The sequence below is a fragment of the Nannobrachium achirus genome (assembly GCF_963921795.1).
Source record: "Nannobrachium achirus genome assembly, chromosome: 18".
Lineage (NCBI taxonomy): Eukaryota > Metazoa > Chordata > Actinopteri > Myctophiformes > Myctophidae > Nannobrachium > Nannobrachium achirus.
In genome coordinates this window covers 23,881,616-23,904,249 of record NC_137825.1, presented here as the reverse complement: position 1 = coordinate 23,904,249, position 22,634 = coordinate 23,881,616, and the positions used below count along the sequence as shown (strand labels likewise).

The 22,634-nt window shown below is 41.9% G+C and overlaps 2 protein-coding genes across 2 annotated transcripts in view; one reads left to right on the top strand and one right to left on the bottom strand.

Annotated features, from left to right (window-relative positions):
* The window catches only part of dock1 (dedicator of cytokinesis 1), a 433,218-nt gene that overhangs the window by 219,923 nt on the left and 190,661 nt on the right, over positions 1-22,634 (bottom strand). The gene's annotated exons all lie outside the window — the stretch shown is intronic.
* The window catches only part of insyn2a (inhibitory synaptic factor 2A), a gene marked incomplete at both ends in the record, with an annotated part of 40,310 nt that overhangs the window by 15,020 nt on the left and 2,656 nt on the right, over positions 1-22,634 (top strand). The window contains one exon of the mRNA XM_080747133.1: positions 555-626. Coding sequence (XP_080603259.1) covers positions 555-626 — 72 coding nt within the window. The remainder of the gene's footprint in view (positions 1-554; positions 627-22,634) is intronic.

Below are 22,634 nucleotides of genomic sequence, written 5' to 3'. Positions count from 1 at the left end.
ACATTCCCCAAAAAGCTAAGATTTTCATGAATAATAAAACAAAAGCAATGATCATAAATAAATATTTGAGAATTTGAGAATTCCCGTAAATTAGAAAACAAATGTTTATGAAGTAGTGAAAAAAGCCAATCTACAAGCTCACAACCCGGTGTTCGGAACGGGTTGTGAGCTTGTAGATCCGCTGTTTTCACTAGTTTGGGTCCCGGGCAAATGTCCAATTTCTCTTTTGGGTCTGGAGCTAAAAAAAGTTTGGGAACCACTGCTCTAGAGTACAAGCGACCGACTCCTTTTGTGACGACGTTGTCCCCACTTGGCACTGTCCTGCGAGTGTGCCTATTTAGTCAACCTCGGGCCTGCAGGTAATGGCCGTGGGCCAATCACAAGAGCGGAGCTCCATTTGTCCCCAACCCTCGTCCTGTTTAACCACGGCTGACAAACAGGGAGAGACGTGGAGGGTGGAGGGTGAAGGGTGCTGGGTGGAGGGTGGGGTGGTGTTGGCTACTGAACAAGTCCCGTAATGGTCTCATTCACACAACTCTTTATCTTCCCCACAGCCTCTCCTATCGGACCGGACAGGACACGGCCAACTGTGACACGTGTCGGAACAGCGCATGCATTATTTACAGGTTTGTGGCTTGTACCTTTTCTTTTAGAACGACTATCTTAATGTGCCCTGTCCTTTCTCCTTGATAAATGGGGGGAGGAGGGGGGGTGTAGTGGACAGGTGGAAAGGGGACGTGGGGACAGGAGATGCAAGACTAATGCGGGTATCGTTAATGAGTGCATGGGGACAGGACGGGGCATTCAAGCTGTGGTGAAACAAGTCAGGATTTGGACTTACAGGGTAAATTTCACATGGCAGCCTGGATCATTGAAAATAACTTGTGAAACCCATCAAACGGCAGCAAATGAGTTAATAATTAATCAAATTATTAATAATCTAATTCTGAAAAGTGACGAATTTAATTCCCAAAGCTTTCAATCAAATGCAGTGAAGTAAAACGAATAAAAAGAACAAAAAGAACAACATCTGATTCTGAGGCGTAGCGGAGTAGAAGTATTAAGTGTCAATAAATGGAAATACACAAGCAAAGCAAAGTATAGTACAGTGCAGTACTTGAGTAAAAGTACTTAGTTGCTTTACACCACTGCATTCAAGTGGCCACGATCCCTCGCCACCTCGATCGGTGTCTCAGTCTTGCTCTTGATGTTGTGCCCTCGCCGTACTGAAGAGGCACTTGGCAGGTTTAACGTGAGCACAATGAGGGAGACAAGGGCACCCGACAAACATACTCGCACGCACGCACGCATGCATGCACACGCACGCATGCACACACTTGTGAAAAGAGCCCGGGAAACACTGGAAAAAAACGAGAGAGAGAGAGAGAACAGGGGGCAGAGGGGTTGAACATCGTGAAATATGATTAATGCGCGCCGTTGCCAAGCCAACTGAGCAGCTCAAACTCCTCTCAATTACATCACAGAATGCTTCCCCGACTGCTCTGTGTGTGTGCGTGTGCGTGCGTGCGTGCGTGCATGCGTGTGTGCATGTGTGCGTGTGTGTGGTGGTCTTGCAGGTTTGCACAGTGCTGTCACAGGGGGCTTTAATCAGACTCTAGGGCTCAGCCACAGACCCATGGGGGTTCCTCCCTTAAGTGAGGTCTGCATAACACTGTGTGCATGTGAGGGTGGGTGTGCATGTACTGTACATACACTGTGTGTGTGCGTGTACGTGTGTGTCTGCTTCTATGGGCGTTGTTGGAGGAGACAGGGAGAAGCAATGCTTGATTAGAATTTAGTTGTGCATCGGAAATAGCCGATCTACAAGCTCACTATAGGTCCTCGTTTAGACCAGCAGCCAGAATCCAGCCCAGGTGTGATTTCCAATCCAGACTGTTATTGTAGTTGGATAGTTTTTTTATATATATTTTTTTATGCAGCAGTCTGAACAAGGCTCAAAGAATGTTTCCACCATTCCCATGTGGTTTTTGGGCTGTTCAGAATCGATAAAAACATTCTGATTCTGAAAAAATCTGATTTGGGATGCCAGTCTGACCATAAGATATGATACGATACTACTTCATTATCAGCTCCCACCGAAATGTTCTCGCTAATCAGCCGCCATGTATGCAACACATGATACACACAGAGAAACAAAGCAGCCCAAATTACATACATTAAAAAGTGATGACAAAAGCAACCCAAATGAATCACACAAAACCGTGATGACAAGAGCAATGCCCACTGTTCAGCCAGGTCTAAATCTCATGGACAAAAGACTTCTTTAGTCTGACCTTATTGTATTTTGGAACGCTGTACCTCCTCCCTGAAGGCGGCAACCTACAGTATATTCCCCCATTGAAAACATGGCTACTACTGTTTGAAGTGATATTCCTTGCCAACCTTAGCATAATGTTATTATATGTGGATGCATGTCTCTCAAGTGGTTGCCTACATGCATAGCCTATAGTATAAGTCAAGCGGAGAGAGGAGGAGACAGAGACGTAATGAGGATGCAAAACAAGGTTTGTGGCCCTAGGGTTATACGTGGTGGTAGTACTACAGGGGGTATACGTGAGAGGAATTGGAAAATGGAACGTGAAAGTGAAAAGTGAAAAGTGGCACATCTTGTCTGCGTATGTCTGTCTGTACGTCACGCCTGACACTGTGGTTCTATGGGTTTGTCGCTCTGACATCATTCTGTGATGTCAGGGAAACCACTCTTAACAGAATGGCTAAGAATAATTGACATGAAAGCTGGACTTAAAATGTTATGGCCACAGTTTTAATTAAATACATCTGCACAGGAGACACTAATTCCTCTCCATATCTCACTTGTAATATATTCTTCAAAAGATGGTTCATCATTCATTCATCGCATCACATCAAATGATAGCGACATAATGTGTTTTTTCTCTTTAGCGGTTTTCTAATCAAAACGTATTCACTCAGGAAAGGGGGTTGCTTGCATCAGAAAGCAGGGAAAGGCCAGAAATGTTTGAGAAGCTCTGTTCTAGTGTGCCAGTGCAGCCGCGGCTCAGACAGCACTTGAAGACTGTAGAGGCATCTCAATCATCCTCCATCTAGCTATCTAGCTCTCAATAACTCATAAGCCTCTGGACAGAATAAAAGTGAATTTGGAATGGCAGCAGCTGAGTCTACTTTGCCGTATGAGGGAGGTAACTGTACGCTATACCAAGGGTCTTCAACGTTTTCAAGCCAAGGACCCCTTAGAGATATGAAGCAGGGACCCCCTCTACATATTGTAAAAGTGTGATGCAGATTTTCATCGATTTCATAGATAGATTCATAGACGTGTTTGACAGCACTGTCATCAGTCTATGTTGTGTATTTTCAGACATTTAACCATTTAAATCGTCGATATTTTGTAAACTTGACCTCGGAATAGGGATGCGAGGGTTCAAGTTGTTAATTTAAAATAATTATCCTATCACACAAGGATTTGGCGGCCCACCTGTAGTAACTCTGAGGACCCCCTGTTGAAGAACCCTGCGCTATACCATTTAACATAGAGCAATGGTTCTCAAACAGAAGAGAAGAGACAAATTGTGTTGACTTTTTCATAATTATTCAAAGCGTTTCTAAACTTTTCAAGATTTCTTTTCTAAATATTTCAAAAATAGCAGATCTAGAAGCTCACAACAAGTCATGATGCGATGCAGTGTGAGCTATTCGTGGAGGTTTAAATGGTTATTAGTAATAAGTACAGTAGTATGTACAGTACAGATACAATGTTCATTTTAAGTGTGTGTTCCGTCAAAAACATCCCCATAACCAGTGCTGTAAAACTAATGTTGAAGTACTGTAGTTTTACTTTACCCGAGTATTTCCAATGTTTTATTCTACTCTAATACATCACAAGAGTCAAATATTGCAAATTTGTACTCCACTACAATTATTAGAAAACGTAATATACGTGTTACTTTGTATTATTACAAAACATCCATTACCCACTTCAGCCCATGTGCATTCCGGCCATTTTAAAATAGCAGATCTACAAGCTCACGAAGACTTATGACATCAAAAGATTTTTTATTTTTTTTTACTTTTTTTTTTACATTTTAAACATTTGAAAACTTGTGAAATGGGACAATGCTGGTAGCGGAATATTTCTACATTGTGCTATTGCTACTTTTACTTGATTTCTTTATAAAAAGAAATCAAAGAAATCAAAGTACTTATTCCACCACTGCCTCCCTCTCTCCCCCCTATACTTGCAATCCCCCCCCCCCCCCCTCCCCTCCCCTCCTCTCTCTCACACACATTAAATCCAGTTAAATGATCTCTCTGGAATCTCCGCTCCTCCAAGGTCACAGGGGTCATATTCTGTTGTAACCAACACCCCTTGACATCCCATCCACACGTCCGCGGTCCCCGCCGAGTATCACTGGCGTAACCATGGCAACCCAGCTCGCTGCGGCGGCGGCGGGGAAATGTCATTAGCGTCTCTCTCTCTCTCTCTCTCGCAACAAAGAGAGATATCTCCCCTTCTAGCAGCGTAGTGTGGCAACGGCAGCCCTGCTGCGCGACCATTTTCACATCAACCGCTGTCGGGGTACAAACCTCGTATGTCCGAAACATTTTCACTACTTATGTGCGACACTCATGCAGGCCAGGGCAGGGGGTCTTCTACTGAGGCTGAGGACCCCTTGGCTAAGAGAGGGATGAAGCAGGGACCCCTGCTTCAATTGTGTGTTTTCAAAACTCCGAAAAACCCTCACTACTTTGTAAACTTGCCCTTTGGCTGTGTACAGTACGTGGTCTGCTTTTTTTTTCCCCTGCACATCAATCCGTCAAAACAATTAAAGCTATGTTCAGGTAATGTTCCCCCCCAGAATAGGGATGCTAGGGGTTCAAGTGTGATCTCTGAGGACCACCTAGGGGTCCCGGACCCCCTTTTGAAGACCCTGCCTCCCTTTTTGTTAATTTACGATAAAGAAAGGTGAAATATGGGAGATACAAAGGTTTCTGCCTGACAGTGACGATATGTTATAATGTAATCAGTGCTTTAGCCCTTAGCCACGCTTAATTGATTTTCATGCCCTCTCTCAATCAGTGGTGTAAAGTAACTAAGTACATTTATTCAAGTACTGTACTTAAGTACAATTTTGAGGTATTTGTTCTTTACTTGAGTATTTCCAATTTCCAATACTTTTACTTCTACTCCACTACATCTCGGATCCAAATATTGTACTTTTACTCCACTACATTTATTGAAAACGTTATTTACTAGTTACTTTGCAGATATACATTATAAATATAACAAAACACACATAAACCACTTAAGCCTTATTTTATACCTTGGCTATTGGCTACTATGAAAATAGCCGATGTCGTTGTTAGCTTGTAGATCTGCTATTTTCAAACATTTTGTACTTTTACTTTTGGTACTTTAAGTACATTTTGATGCCAATACTTTCATACTTTTACTAAAGTACATTTTGAATTCCAGACTTTTACTTGTAACAGAGTACATCTACATTATTTTTACAGTATTAATACTTTTACTTAAGTAAAGAATGTGAGTACTCTTTCCACCACTGCTCTCAATAGATGTCCCCCCCCCCTTTTAAAAACTCATTCCTCCTCTGTTTTGTCCTGTATCTTGTGTTGTGTTTGTCTTTTTTTTCCTTATTTTTTTATCGTTCACTGGTTAGTTATTCAAAGCCTTTTTTAACATCAGATAATTATGTAAATTGTCAGCAGCAGGTGTGTGTTTCTGACACGCAGGCTAACGGCAGGTTAAGCCTGATTCCTAATGTGTTTCCAAGACGGCATCTCGCACCGAAAGAAGCCGGTCTACATGCTCACGAGGCGACGAGTTCTGAGCTTGTAGATTGGCTATTTTCAGCGCATCGAAAAGATCATGAATAAACATTTAGAATGGTGGTGCCCTCACACACACACACAGCTCTTGCACCTATATCTCCCTGTTTGATCAGTGCATTAGCCCATATCACCACAATGTGAGGAAAATGTGATTACAGGGTTTAGGGATGCACACAGTGGATCATGTAATATTGCAACGTAATGCCTTAACGTATTCAGAACGGGTACACATTATTGTGTATCATTATTTTATGCTTTAACTATGAAAACATAACAGATATACAAGCTCACAGCGCGGCACCGAGTGCTGCGCTGTGAGCTTGTAGATCTGCTATTTTTGAAAATCGTGAAGATTTGAATTTTGACCCGATTCTATAAGTGTCTTTTTAATCCTTCTAAGGTTTTTTGAAAAACCTATGTTTCTATGTCAGCAATCTGGCTATAGCCATCGTCAAAGAAAAGGTATTTTTTGAGCGGTGGTCACAACGCTCCTATACGTGGCCGTGTGTGTGGGTCTGTCTGTCTGTCTGTCTGTCTGTCTGTCTGTCTGTCTGTCTGTCTCCGGGTATGTAGCCTGCAGTAACCTTTTCTGACCACACATGTTAAGGGAGGGGCGCTGTTGTTCAGGATAGGCCAGGCATAGGCCAGGCACACTCACACACAAACACACACAGGGGGCACACACACACACACACACACACAGGGGGCACACACACACACACACACACACACACACACACACACACACACACACACACACCACCGCTCAGTTCACACGAGTGTGATTTTTTAACTGGAGCTCAGTTAGTCTGTTCTTGAGAGATTACTATCAGTGGTTCTCAAACTTTTTCATGTGAGGGACCCCCAAAATGATATGTATTTGGCCACGGACCCCCATCTCAAAATATTTAGTTCCAGGGACCACCCAGAAGCAAAATTTGAGTTACAAACGTTCGCTTTAAAAATACATATATTCAAGGATTTGCACACATTTTCAAGACTTTTTCCAAAAATAGCAGATCTACAAGCTCGCTGCACGGCACTCGGTGCCACGCTGTGAGCTTGTATATCTGCTATTTTTCACTGGTTAAAACATTCAATAATCCCAGGCCTAAATGCCTTAATGTCCTGGAAGAAATGCAATGCTCTTCAAATCTGCGGTAACATCCAGCCTTTCAACATCATCTCTCTCTCTCACTCCCCGTCTCTCTTTTTCGCCGTCTCCCCCCCACTGTCTCCACCTCCGCTCCCTCCCTCCCTCTCTCTCTCTCATTGCATCACCTGGCAAAGGTAGAGTGATTTTAGCTATAATCCTCATTCCTCGCCCTTTCTCTCCCGTTCTCTCTCTCTCTCTCTCTCCCTCAATGTCACGCACGTCGCGCTAAGCGTTATAATTCCACCCCCACCCCGGGCCCACCCGCGAGTTCATTTGAACTCACACGGTTAGCTGATGAAGCGCGATGAAGTGCAGATGGAAGAGACGCTAGAGCAGAATACAGATGGCAACGCGCGGCCATGTCAAATAAAACTGGAGACCAACCGACATCAGAGTGAGACCAGTCACATTCAGCAGAGGTGGAAAAAGTACTCAAATGTTTTACTTAAAGGGACTACACGATGAATTTACATTTTTCCAATTTTTATGTATTTTTTTGGTGTCCCACCAGCACGTTCTATCCTCAACAAAGTCCTATTTCTGACCATTGTGTCTTTCTCCGTTTATGGACGGATTTATGTAAGCAGGTCTCAAAACGGGCTGTCTGATTTTGGTCCCTTTTGTGACATCACAAAATGACAGGGGCTCTGTATTCAGGAGCGGTAATTAGCCTCAAACCTTTTGAAAAACGTTTTGGGACATAAACAATATGATATTAATTATTTTTAAATGCATGGTGTAGAACCTTTAAGTAAAAGTATCAATACTGCAATGTAGACGTACTGTGTTCAAATATTACTTGAGTAAAAGTACAAAAGTATTGGCATCAAATTATAGTTGAAGTACCAAAAGTAAAAGTACTAAAATGTTTGAAAATAACTGATCTACAAGCTCAATACAATACAATAGCTGATCTGACTACAAGCTCACAACACGATGTGACGTGTTGTGAGCTTGTAGATCAGCTATATTCAAATGTCCTATGTATACAATAGGACTACAAGTGATTAATTTATGTTTTATCATATTATAATTGATATCTGTAAAGTAACTATAACTAAAGATTTCAAATATATGTAGCGGAGTAAAAGTACAACATTTGGAGATGTAGTGGAGTAGAAGTAAAAGTATTGGATATTGGAAATACTCAAGTAAATTACAAATACCTCAAAAAGTGTACTTAAGTGGAGTACTTAAGTGAATGTTCTTTACACCTGTTGTTACTTTAAACCAGGGGTTTTCAAAGTGGGTGACGGGGCACCCTGGGGTGCCTCAGAATAATTTGATGAACCTTCCCCCCGGAATAGGGATACTGGGTTTCAAGTGGTAAAATATCAATTATAAAGTTACTTTCAGTCAGTTCTGATGGAAACGGATATTTCTCTGTGACCTAGCCTACTGTATCTCACGTGGAAAGATATACATAATTGCGTCGCTTATGTAAGATTCTAAAAATGAACAGTGTTATTCAGGGGTGCCGTGGATGAAAAGGTTATTTACAGGGGGGGCCCCCCCGAGTCAAAAAAGTTTGAAAACCCCTGCTTTACACCACTGACATTCAGTAGCGGTTCATCGCAGAAGCAAGATATTGCATTTCAACAATCTACTGTATGTATGAAGGATGTTTTTTGTTTGGAAGAAAAGGTTTTGAGAGGAGGAGTGAGAAACTGTATTGCTGTTGGTGGTGGTATATATTAATTGTCAATAGCAGCTGTAGCCAGTTGAATTGTTTTCAGTAAAACCATGTTGGAATGGTAATTCCAACAATATGGTTGTTGGAATACAGTAATCCATTTCTGGCTTCTTTTAGAGTTATGTTATCGCTTTCCCAATCTGAGTTCGCTTTCCTAATATTGTACAGCCCTCTTCCGTGTGTATATATATATACATATACACACACTGATGCACTGCGTTGTGAGCTTGCAATGTCGATCAGCTACTGTACTGTATGTTCTCTTATCGTTTAAAAAAATGGGGCTTAAGTGGTTTAATTGTTCGTAATTTCGCATGGGGACCCCCATGCACACCTCAAGGACGCCTGGGGGTGTAGTGTATTGTGCTAGTATTGATACGGAGCAGTAAATTATGCATAAACTCTAAATCTAACATGAATCTAACTCCCCACATGTCTTGAAACGTAAAACAACCATTTCACTTGTGAGAAAAGGGAAAAATGTTTATTTCTCAATGATATATTATTATATTATATATAATATATTTGGCCCTCACAACACAAGTACTGTATACACACACACACACACACACACACACACACACACACGCGCAAGCACATGCACACAGAAACACACCGTGTGTTCACTTGCTGTGCTCATCCACCTCCAGAGTGTATTTTCATGGAGATGGAAGTAATTAGATTCCCTTTTCAGCCCTGTGCCTTGCCTGTGTTGAATGGCGCTGCTATATTTGATTCTGTGTCCAATCATCACAATTCACCGTGGCATGAGCCTCTCTTAAAGGAGAGAGGCTCCCCACCTTCCTGCCCTTTTATCATGTCTTCGCTGTCGGCCAGGAAACCTCGTATCTCCATATTTCAGAGTTTTACCTTTTTTTATTCCCGCAAATTAATGCCATGCTTCATTGCAGTGTTTCTCAAACGTTCAAATTTCAAGGTAGTTTACAGACTTGTATTGGTCAATTTAGACCCCCCCCCCCAAAGGAACCCACAGAGTCCCTGGAATCTACTTTGAGAATCACTGCTTCATTGTATAGCAGTCACACAAATGTAGTGAGAATAGCCGAGGGCCACCATCCGCTATCCATCTTCTATACGTCCATACGTCCAACATTGCTTGAGGAGTGGTGGATTGGTGAGTCTCCATGATTGGTCAAGTTTCAAGTGACATTATAATATCTTACTATAAAACGGAAAAGGCGGGCGCAGACCTCTAGTACTATAAGATAGATGATCAACTATAAAATGTGTAGTGAGCTTGGAGATCTGCTGCTGTATATTTGCTATTTGAACATTTGGAAAAGTGAAAAATGAATGTGCAAATCTGTGTCACTTTAGATTTGAACCACTTTAACCATTATTGTATGCTTTAACTGCAAAAAATAGCAGATCTTAAAGCAATGAACAATACAAAATGAATCATGCTGCATCATATGATGCAGCATGATGCATCATATGATGCAAAATGCATCACTAGTCATGCTGAAATACAAAAATATCTCAAAACACAGATTTAACACAAACAATAAGATTGTGTTGATCGTGTCCCAAACAACAATACAATGAGGTCTGGTTGTCCCAGAGGTGAATTGGGCCTTTAAATAATTCTAGGCCTAAAAGTGTATGGGTTTTAAGTACTATAACCAACGAAAAGTATTAACAAGAGCTTCTGACTAAAATAACTATACTGGATCGACGGTGAAACACAGGTTGTTTCTATCTTACCGGAAAAGTAACAGTTTTGGACATACAAGGTTTCCGCGCGTCATCCTGCCAAGTGCCAAGTGGGAAGAGACTGAGCTGCTGTTTTCTGTTACTTCCTTCACAGATGAAGCACTTCATCTGAACCAGATGGAGTGCAGGTGATAGGTGGAGACTATTGTAGCCAGAGTGTGTGTGTGTGTGTGTGTGTGTGTGTGTGTGTGTGTGTGTGTGTGTGTGTGTGTGTGTGTGTGTGTGTGTGTGTGTGTGTGTGTGTGTGTGTGTGTGTGTGTGGTATCAAAATGTACTTAAAGTACCAACAAAGTACTATATATATGCAAATTGTCCCATTTTACAAGTGTTCAAATGTATAAAATGTCAACAAATCTTTTGAAAATAGCAGATCTATAAGCTCACAATGTGTCACATCACACTATAGTACAGTGCTTGTTCAGAACTTAGGACGCTTCTAGAAAACCCAACATTCGCCCAGAGTCACCCAAAAATAGCAGATCTACAAGCTCGACAAAAAGCCACAAAATCTGCATAGTCCTATAGTATAGTAAAGTAAATGTTCACAGAGAATAATCTTGTACCTGTATTTAGACATCAAGGCAAATATCAAGGACAAGAAGGTAAAAACAACCGCACATTGGTTTAAATCTCCCAAAATGTATTTTCTTGATAATGTCAACATGTACAATATACATTATCGCAGAAGCAATATATAACATAATTATTGCATTTCAACAATCCCTATGTACGGTATAAATGATGTTTTGTTTAGATTAGAAGAAAAAGTGGAAAAGTGTGCGGATATCTTTACCTTCTTCTCTTATAGTAAGAAGGGAATATCTTAAAAAGTCCTGGAATAAATTCCTTACCAAACTTTTTCTTCACCAATGTGTTTGTAAAGGTGTCTAGTAACATATCTCACAAAGACTGAAATTCAGTTTCCCTAGGAGAATCCTTGACAGCTGCTGAAAGTTGAGGTCCAATTAAATTAACTATACAGGATAAAACACACCAAAATAAATATGCTTCAAGTAGCATGTGAGGGGTCAAACTAGGGGTTTTTCATGATTCTGAATCCATTGCAAGCATTAGTTTTGCATGAAAAACATTCCTTGGGGTGAAGGTGGCTCCCATAAAGCTGTGAAAGTGATGACTCATCACTAAACCATAGTTTTGTCTGACCATTTTCTGGCCAAGGAATGTTTTTCATGCAAAACTAATGCTTGCAATGAATGGATTCAGAATCATGAAAAAACCCTAGTTTGACCCCTCACATGCTACTTGAAGCATATTTATTTTGCTGTGTTTTATCCTGTATAGTAAATTTAAAGGGACCTCAACTTTCAGCAGCTGTCAAGGATTCTCCTAGGGAAAGTGAATTTCAGTCTTTGTGGGATGTGTTACTAGACACCTTTACAAACACATTGGTGAAGACATTCTTTGGCAAGGAATTTATTCCAGGATATGACACTTTTTCTGAAGATATTCCCTTCTTATAGTAAATGTTACATTATAGGAATCTACGGCCATGGAGAGAACAAAGGGAGAGAGGATAGAGGAAGGACGGGACATGGGAGGTTAAAATCCGACATGGACCAAAGTGCCTCCACCAATTTGATTCTGATCCAGCAGCTCACTCTGGGGAAATGCCAACGCTGTTCACCCCACTCTTTTTGGCCAGAAACAGAAATGAGCTGTGCTGGGGTGCAGAGCTGAGGGTGGACAGCAACAAAGTGCATTTACTTTGAGTACCGCACTTTATATTTCTGGGCACTTATGTGTGACTTTTACCCACATTTCAAAGACAAATATTGTACTTTTGACTTCACTACCTTTTCTTGATGAATTAACCACTTTCAAAAGTACTTTAGGTGTACAGAGTGATATGGCAGGACACCCAGGAAGGCATGCTAATAGTATGGCCTAGGCAAAGGAGGCTTATGAATGTTTCATGGAGAAACAAAAAGGCCTTTTGAATAATGTTTCAAAGAAACCCTGCCTCTGTTGTTTTTCTAATTAGTAGAGGACCTGGCTAAGATATGTATGCGCTTAATTTAGGAGAGAATATCTCAACTGTTCTTGGCTAATATGACCCCAAGGAACAACTTAAGAACTTTGCGAAATTCTCTATCCGGGGCGAAATACCCGAAAATGACCACGCCCTTTTAAAAATGACCACAACTTCCAACATGGCTTTATCTTCTAAACCGTTGGAGCTACACATTTTCTGAAGTGCTCAACATGTTCAGAATACCAATGTTTAGGGGGACATATACGTGTGTAACATTTCTAATTTCGATATTTTATGACAAAACAACTAAGAAATGCTAAAAACGGTCAACTTCTCATTGTCCAGGGCCTTAGGGAAATTTTTTGCACTAATCAAACCATCAAACTTGTCCCAGATGTAACCCAGAGCATGCTCTAATGATTTAGGAAGGGTGCCCAGCGACTCTTCAGGGTAATCATTGTGGCCAAATACAATATGGCCGCCATCTCAAAACAGTTTTGGCTATAACTATTGAACCAAATGAGCTACAAATGCAAACTTGGTGTCTATTTCAAGTTTTTTGACCATTAGAAACATGTTGGAATGCTTGTCTTTATGTCTGGGTGTATCTCAACATATTTCAAAGATGACGTGTATCTGAAAATGTATTTTACTGTACCTTAAACTTTGCCACCTTTTTAGCAAACATTGTGTCTATTATATGCTTCTTATTGAGCATTGGAAACACAAGGGTAGAGCACTAGAGCACTCTAATTAGCTTATTTCGAGTAAGATGCCTCAGGGCGACAAGCGACCTCACCCTAAAGGGCGAGGTCGCGCCATGTCTTGGCCATCTGGCCACTGATGTATATCGACCAGTTACCCATATATGGAGACCCGAGGTACCCATATATGGAGACCCGAGGTACCCGTATATGGAGATCCATTTACTTTATATGGAGATATGCTGTGAGAGCCCAAACATGCTTACTCAGTTATTTGTTATGTGAAAGTCCTATGATGTCTATGACATCTGACTGACATCATATCCTTTTATGTCCATGTCTGTAGAACCAGCCACACAGATATGGGCTGTCTTGACCATCTGTCTTGGCCATATATGGATTCCGTTAGTGTGGTATGTGGCCGATGTGGCCTCCATATACTGTATGGGCATGAGCATGGGTATGAGCATTCCCATATGAAGTCCTGTGAAGTCCTTATTATGTTTATGTTAATAAACCAGACTGCATTCAACACCACCCCCTGGCGGTAGTGAAGTGTGTGATAGAGGCTGGCACCGCCAGGCAACTTATTATGGGCTTAATATTGACATCAGGGAACTCCATATATGGGCATAAAAGGGACTCTGTTTGTGTGACATCACAGTGAAGCCAGTCAGAGCGGCAAACCCATAGACCATAAAATGTGTACACGTCCAGACGTCCACGCATCCAGATGGATGGAGTCAGCATGTGCTGTTTCACATACTACACTGCGGCCTTCATGACATCATCGTGATACATTATTACATGTATCATTATGTAAAGTTTCATCCAGATTGAGTGTTAAGTTCTAGGAGTGAGTTAAAACTGGAGAAAACAAACAACCTATGTATCTTAGATGCTTCTTCTCCTTTTGTGTATCATCGTCCGGTTGGCAACATCTTAGAAAGTAAACAAGAAATTTTAAGATTTCTTGTTACTTAGGGGAGGCCATGGGGCTGGCTTTCGTCTTCTCCCCTTTGCTGACATCAGCCTAGGCAGGGTTTGACCCACTCATCTTCCGTATGAAGGGCTGGGCATATGCACTAACCACTACACCAACGTCGTACCTTAGATGCAATTTTATTGAAACAATATAACAGTAGACACAGCCAGTACAATATTGTGTAACAATGTTCAGCAAAAATGTTGTATATAAACGTCATTATCTTTGAAATATGCAAATTGGTTCGGAGTTCGGACCCACCCAATCATAAAGATAAGCATTCCAACATGTTTAAAATGTGCAGAAAACATGAAATAGACACCAAGTTTGCATTTTGTAGCTCATCTGGTTCAATAGTTATAGCCAAAATGGTTTTGAGATGGCAGCCATATTGTATTTGGCCACAATGATGACCCTGAAGAGTCGCTGGGCACCCTTCCTAAATCATTAGAGCATGCTCTGGATTACATCTGGGACAAGTTTGATGGTTTTACACTGATTAGTGCAAAAAAATTCCCTAAGGCCCTGGACAATGAGAAGATGACTGTTTTTAGCATTTCTTAGTTGTTTTGTCATAAAATATCGAAATGAGAAATGTTACACACGTATATGTCCCCCTAAACATTGGTATTCTGAACATGTTGAGCACTTCAGAAAATGTGTAGCTCCAACGGTTTAGAAGATAAAGCCATGTTGGAAGTTGTGTTCATTTTTAAAAGGGCGTGGTCATTTTCGGGTATTTCGCCCCGGATAGAGAATTTCGCAAAGTTCTTAAGTTGTTCCCAGGGGTCATATTAGCCAAGAACAGTTGAGATATTCTCTCCTAAATTAAGCGCATACATATCTTAGCCAGGTCCTAGACTAAATGAGCCTATTGAGGAATAGATTTTTAGATTTTCAGGGACCCGCACAAGTCTCAAGGCATCGGTGTCCCCAAAGCCTACCAAAGAAAAAAATCAAATACATTCCTGGCGGAGAAATTTCTATGCAGGATCCGTTTCTTTTGTGTCTCGAGCTAAAACGTTTTTGAGAAACCACAGATCTGTACAACAAGCAAGACATTAAGGAATATGATCGGCTTAACACACAGCAAAAGCCCCATTTACTTCGACGCACCATGCACGGTGCATAAATTAACCATAAGTCATCACAGGAAGGGGAGTGAAATACGATGACAAACAACTACGCCGTAAATCTATGGGGCCGTTCAAATATTTACCGCAGAGAGAGAGAAAGTGCCCGCGTTTGTTTAAGGATTTAGTAGACAGACAGTAATACGTCTATGGAGGTTTGTCAGACAAGCGGAGAGAAATACTGTGACAGAGTGCTAGTAAGAAAGGTAGCGAGGTGAACTCCAAAGGGCAGGGAGATGGATCGTAGCCAACAGCACAACAGACAAGAAGAACAAACGTACAACCTCATCCCTGGCTAGGGATAAAAAGGATAAAGAGGATAAAACGCTGTATATTGGCGTGTAAATGCATGTCAAAAGAACCGATATAAAAATCGATCAAAACAAAGGTTAAAAGGAGGTTTGCGCTGTGTGTCACCGTGATTTACTGAAGATTACTTGTATGCGTATTTGTGATTCACTAGAAGACTTGAAGCTCACAAGGCAACATGGAGCGGAGACAGAGACTGGATGTCATGTAGCAAAGGTCATGGTAGGCCTTAAACCATTAAAGTATATCCAAATCCATTTTTACAACCAATAACCCTTGTGAGGATTAATGTTGCATTGTTCATGAATTGTAAGCGAGGCAAACGTTTGAAATGATCATGAAATTGAAGACACAGAGGCAATAGGCGTTTAAGGTCTCATTCTATGGATCTGGGCTTCAGGAGAGTGCCGGCATAAAGCCTGATTTATATTTGTTTGCACACCAGTGTTGTGTGCCAAAAAAAAAAAAAAAAAAAAAAACGAACACATTTTCTGAGCTTTGTTGTTTTTGGCCGCCAGTGCACAACAAAAAAAGTATTACTCAGGCTCAAAATGTGGTAGAGAGGTAGGTAGAGGGGTTGGGAAGTGGAGTTGGAAACATATCATTCAGTTTATGGTGAAAAAGGTAGCCATTAACAACTGTAAAAGATGAGGACAGACAGGATAAGTGTATAATACAATGTGTACAATACAATGTGTATGCTTGAAGTCACATAGTATGTCACTTCATGCATACACATTGTATAACCTCTTGCTGTCTAAAACTAAAATGGCATACACACAAAACAACCAAATGCTGGTTCAAATAAACTGACATTGCTGGGTACTTGGGTTTTCCTGCGTGGCGGAATGTCTGGCACCCCCAAAGAGGTATCACACTTCCCCAAAACGATAAGAAGAATTACAAGAAGAGGTGTGTAGTCAAAGTCCACCACATCATCAAGGACATGCACCCCTGCTATATCAGCCACAAACTGTTCACAACTACCACAGTTATGCAAGGAGGCCTGCTGTAGTATTACCCGGTTTACCCTAACCATCAGACTGCTGAAAAAACATGCCCGATTACCGCATGTCACCAGGCTGGCCATAGACGTTTCCTTTTCCAGGGTTCCCACACATTTTTACCAATTAATTTTCAAAACCTTTCCAAAACTTTTCCAGAATATTTAACCCAATTTCCAGGACTATATAACAATAATTCAGCTCAATAACAGGTCACTCCTATGCGCAATGCCAAAACACAGATAGTGTATGCCAGTGGTTCTCAACCTTTTCAGGCCGTGACCCCCAAAATAATCATATTTTAACTGGGGACCCGGCACCCCGACGAGCAGTAAGAGTTGAGGAATTCTGCATAACACGGGTCTATTGTGAACATTTTCACAATTTCTGCCTCTAATATTTGACAATTTGGCCCATGGTTAATTTGTAATTTCAGAGGTATTATTATACAAAATCAATAACCAAAGACAATGCATAGCTATTGTTTCCAGGACCTTCCAGGACCCTTGATAAATTCCAAAACTTTTCCAGTACTGGAAAAATATGTTTCTAATTTAAAAATATTTACAGGAATTTCATGACCGTGGGAACCCTGCTTTTCTAACATGTGGATTTTACCTCTGAAAGTTACCACCCTATGTGGACTAGGCCTACCATTCTATGTGAACCTGACAATGTGTTGCTAATCTTCCAAGTCAGGGACAAGCTCTCATTTGCCAATCAGAAGATCAATCACTATAGGCTTTGTAGCCAATTACCTGCCCCGTTCGAATGGTTTATGGCGCTCCACTCCCCTCTCCCTGAAATTCACTCCCTTCCCCTTTCTGTGATATACAGTAAGGCAAGACAGACTCCTTGCCTTTACTGTTGCATGTAGTCACGACACAGATGGATAATGCATATTGCCATGCATAGACATCCCTCGATGGCCCACTCTGAGCCAGAGGGAAAACACGGTAGTACAGCGGGTCTTATAGTCAAGAGTTTCCCTATATCACTCTTCTGTATGCATATATACAGTGTGTATTTATGTGATGTGCTGGAGACAGGGCTCCCATTAAACTCTGCAGAGTAGCAGGGTCCACACACAGCAGAAACAGTATTAATTAAACGCTCTACATAAAGCCATCTTTTAGCAAGATGAAATAAGTCCTGGGCCGATGTTTGTCGACACGCGCGCTGCCTCGCTAATGATTCCGGTGACGCACAGACACGGACTCGCAGATCACAGGCTAACTTTGATGTGCCGTGTGCGCTACAGCTGGTTTAGAGCCTTCTACGCCTCTCTGTTCTCTTGCAGCCAACAAAGAGAGGCTCGGTATGTTTAGGAACTTAAAGATGTTTATTTCGTCTGGCGGTCTAATAGTCAGATCACTATGCGTTCTCATGCATGAAAAGGGATGCAAGCGCACGTTTGAATGCACACACACACACACACACACACACACACACACACACACACACACACACACACACACACACACACACACACACACACACACACACACACACACACACACACACACACACACACACACACACACACACACACACAAACACACAAATAAGAGTGCTTTGATATCAGTTTAATTAGCTGGAGCCAGTGATTAATGGCTAATCGCTGCAGTGTTCCTTTCTTGTGTAAAGACCTGAGTCAAACCAATGCAAAGTGCTGAGTGTCCAGCAACAGCCATCCCTTCCGGTCAGTGTCAAAAGGCCCACGCTTTAAGTCCACTCTTTTCAGTGGTGGAAAGTAACTAGGCACATTTACTCAAGTACTGTGCTCAAACTACAATGTTGAGGTACTTTACTACTTTACTTCAATGTGTCTGTACTTTATTCTTCTACTCCACTACATCTCGGAGGCGAATGCTGTGCTTTTTAAATCTCCTACAATTATTTTGAAAAAGGTTACTTTGCCGACTTATTACGAAACCTTATTTTATAATTCGAAAAGAGACGACCTGCGAGCTCACAACGTGTCACAATTTGAGATCTTCTACTTAGTAGGCCTATACTTATACCGAACAGTATAAGTATACTAAAAGTAAAAAATTATGACCAATACTTTTTTTTTTTAAATAAATGTACTCAAGTAAAAGTTTGAATACAGGCCTTTTCACTTGTAAGAGAGGATTTTTTTTTTACTGTGGTATTGCTACTTTTACTGTAATGTAAAGTATACTTCTTCCACCAGCCTCTTCTCATCAATGCCAGAAGCGTTGGCTTGCAGTATAAACTCACTGCGTCTCACCATACAACACCTGCCTGTTTTGATTTATGGTGGGCAGGATGGGTATATGCAACGCATTTCGGGTAAGGGGGGAAAAAAAGAACAAGGGCTACACATTCTGTTGTACTCTGCTATATTCTGCTCTGCTGTATTCAATTTCCACTCTATATATGCATACCTATACTTACAACTCATCCATTTGTGTAGCCACAAATCCAGCCCGATAAGCATTTAGGATGTTTAAAATACCTCAATGACTCAGCGTGCTTACAGGATGCATTACACTTAATCCTGGGAGGAAGAAAAATGTATCTGATGTAACAAAATGACGAGCGGTGCAATAAGTGGGGAAAAAGACTGCATCTGACTCTGCAGTCAGCGAGAGGCGACACATGCTCTGCACACAGCTTTGTCAGTGGAATTGCGGCGTGAGCTTGACTATTTTTGAAGAGCTTAAGTAGAAAATAGGGCTCGCGTAGCCAATGATCAATGATTGTAGTCCGATATAAGATGATACATGACATGAATCTGAAATAAACTAATAAACTGTCAGCTATGGATATTCACTAACACTGCAAGAGGAAATCAATTCTGAGTCATTTAGAATGTTTATATTGTGTCCACTCCAGTGTGAAAAGCTTCTGATCTGGTGATAGTCTAAGTACTGTAAGCCAGGGATCTTCAACAGGGGACCAGGACCCCTAGGGGGTCCTCAGAGTTACTACAGGGGGTCCTCCAAATCTTTGTGTGATAGAAACTTTTTTTTCCCTTTTTTATATTACTGGTAACCATTTGAATGCTAGTGTCCATATTTTGAGAACTTTAGCCAAAAATAGTGGATCTACTAGCTCACGCCGCCTCGCGCTGCGAGGCGTTGTGAGCTTGTAGATCGGCTATTTTCGGCAAAGAGGTTTGGTGTAGAGGGGAAAAAAAGCAGACAGAGTGAAAAGGTCAAGTTAATTAAGTATTGACGGTTCAAGTGGTTAAATATCTGAAAACCCAAATTGACATGAACCCAAAATACACTGATGATTGTGTTGTCAAACTAAGAAACTATATGGAATCTATGAGAAGGTTGTGGGGGTCCCTGCTTCATCTTTCTCTCAACTAAGGGGTCCTTGGCCTGAAAATGTTGAAGACCCCTGCTGTACGGTATTATTGTTTCCGTAGGAGATGCCCAGTTCAAATATGATTATTTTGAGTGGTCACGACCTGAAAAGTTTGGGAGCCCTCGTCCTAAGCCCGTATCAGAGTGTACGGTGGAGACCTATCCACCGCAAATTTGAGGTGGAAAGCTTTCCACCTCAAGTCAGAAAATAAGTGCAGGCCATCATAGTACGCCACGGTGGAGTCCTATTCACCATGACTGACTAGTCTAGATTGACCAATCAGTGAACGGGGTGTAGAGCCTGTCTGTCTGATAGTAAAAAGAGAGAGATGTGTTGGGACTTGCGGTGGAAAGCTCTCCACCGCGAGGAATGATGTAACGTTGTAGTTTCATGACTCAAAAAGACTCGAAAAGACTACACCGCGGTGTAAAGCCTTCCACCGCCCAGGCGACTATGATGCCGGCTCTACAGTAGCTAGTGCAGTGCACTCTCAAAGTGGGTTCCAGTGACCCTCAGGGTTCCCTGAGGGGGGCTCCATTTGGTTCCATTTGTACACACTCTCAAGAGTTATGGTGGTCCTTCACATTAAAATGTCTGAGAAGAACCACTGCCCTAGTGGCTCCTGGTGTTAAACCCAGTACCAGACATGCTGTATAGTACTGTATGTACAGTGTGACCTGGATCATACTGTCTGTGTCTGTGTGTCAGTGTGTGAGCACCCTCCACCCTCCCAGTGAAGATTTAACAGATTAAACACTCTATGTACACTTGTAGAGGGAGCTTTAATGCGACTTTCACTTTAACGCCTAACCTGGGGGTCAGATGAGCGCAGGGATTACGCCCTGTAGTGGATAGCAAAGTATTATTGCAACCGTAGGTCGCAGTTTAGTATGTGAGCCGTCAGGGCTTGACCGTATCTCTGTCTGTCTGTCTGTCTGTCTGTCTGTCTATAACGCCTGACACTGTGGTTCCTCTGACACATCACTGTGACGTCACAGGTGACATCACAAGGATGCGGTCTATGGGTTAGCCACTCTGACGTCAGTGAACCACTCTAACAGAATGGGTTTGCCACTCTGACATCACACTCTGACTTCACTGTGATGTCAGGGGAACCACACTAACAGAATCCCTTTAATGCCCATACATGCAGATCCCTGATGTCATCAATATTAAGCCCATATCTAACAGGACTTCATATGGGAATGCCCATATGGAGGTCACATCGGCCATATACCACACTAACAGAATCCATTATGGCCAAGACAGATGGCCAAGACAGCTAATATCTGTGTGGCTGGTTCTACAGACAGGGATCTCCATGTATGGGCATAAAAGGGATTGTATGTATAATGTCAGTTGTCATAGACGTCATAGGACTTTCACGTAAGCATCTTTGGGCTCTCACATTACATGGATCTCCATATATGGGTACCAGGGGTCTCCATATATATGGGTAACTGGTCCGATATACATCACTGGCCCTTTAGGGCGAGGTCGCATGTCGCCCTGAGGCGTCTTACTAGTGTACAGTACTCTGGTACTGTACTTTAAGTATTTTCAGGTATTTTACTTTACTTGAGCATGTCTAAAATGCAATACTTTTCCTCCACCACCTGTATATATATATATATATATATATATATATATATATATATAATGCCCCTGGGGAGGGGAAGAGGCTGTTCGGCCTCCGTGAATCCCATCGTAATATTATGGCAACGGGGGATCAAGGCACGCCGGTGTAGACCGAAGCCGTACAGCTGGGTCGCGTCGATACCAGTCAATACGACTCTGATCTGAGTTTTAAAAGTAAATCAAATGATGCAGGCTCAAACGCCCTCCAGTGACCAGGCAACCCTCATCCCTAAAATACTAATGATGGGCATTCCTTCCCTGCGGCTCGCAGTATGGCTGGGCAAGTAAGTAACCCAGCCATTCTTGGACTTTTTAACTCAAGGTCCAAAAAGGGCATCTCCCCAAGGGCCAAACATTAAAAAGAAAATATTTTATTGGGGCGCCCGCTGGCCTACTGGTCCGGCGCATACCAATTAGGCATCGGTTCGATTCCCCGATCCGGACAACCTTTGCCGCATCTCACTCCCCATCTCTCCCCCCTTTCCTGTCAGTCTACTGTCCTATCAATAAAGGCAAAAAGCCCCCCCCCCCCCCCCCCCAAAAAAAAGAAAATACATTTTAATTAATCACTTACTGTATGTCCCATTTCAGAAATGGTGAAAATAGCCGACCTAACAAGCTTGTAGATCTGCTATTGTCACTTATTTTGAAAAAGTTTGAAAAAGTCTGGAATTGTTTTGATTAATGATTTTTGAGCAGTACATTTCACTATTAGTACGGATCTCCATGTATGGAGAGCCACACGCATTAGCCAAATGTATTATTATGGGAGATCCGCGCTCACACACACATTAAAGTAACTGACGTCACGGACAGAACGGCCCATACAAGGAGATATGCACGTGTGTCGTGTTTGAACCGCTCACTTCGCAGTTCACACATGCGTGATTTTTTATTTATTTAGCAAACCCAATATTTGAGTGAGAGAGCGATAAGGAGAGAGAGAGAGAGCGAGAGAGAGAGAGAGAGAGAGAGAGAGAGAGAGAGAGAGAGAGAGAGAGAGAGAGAGACAGACAGACAGAGAGAGACAGAGATAGGGGGATGTAGGTCACGCTGGCGGGCTGAGCAATGTCACAGCAGATGTGAGTCCACA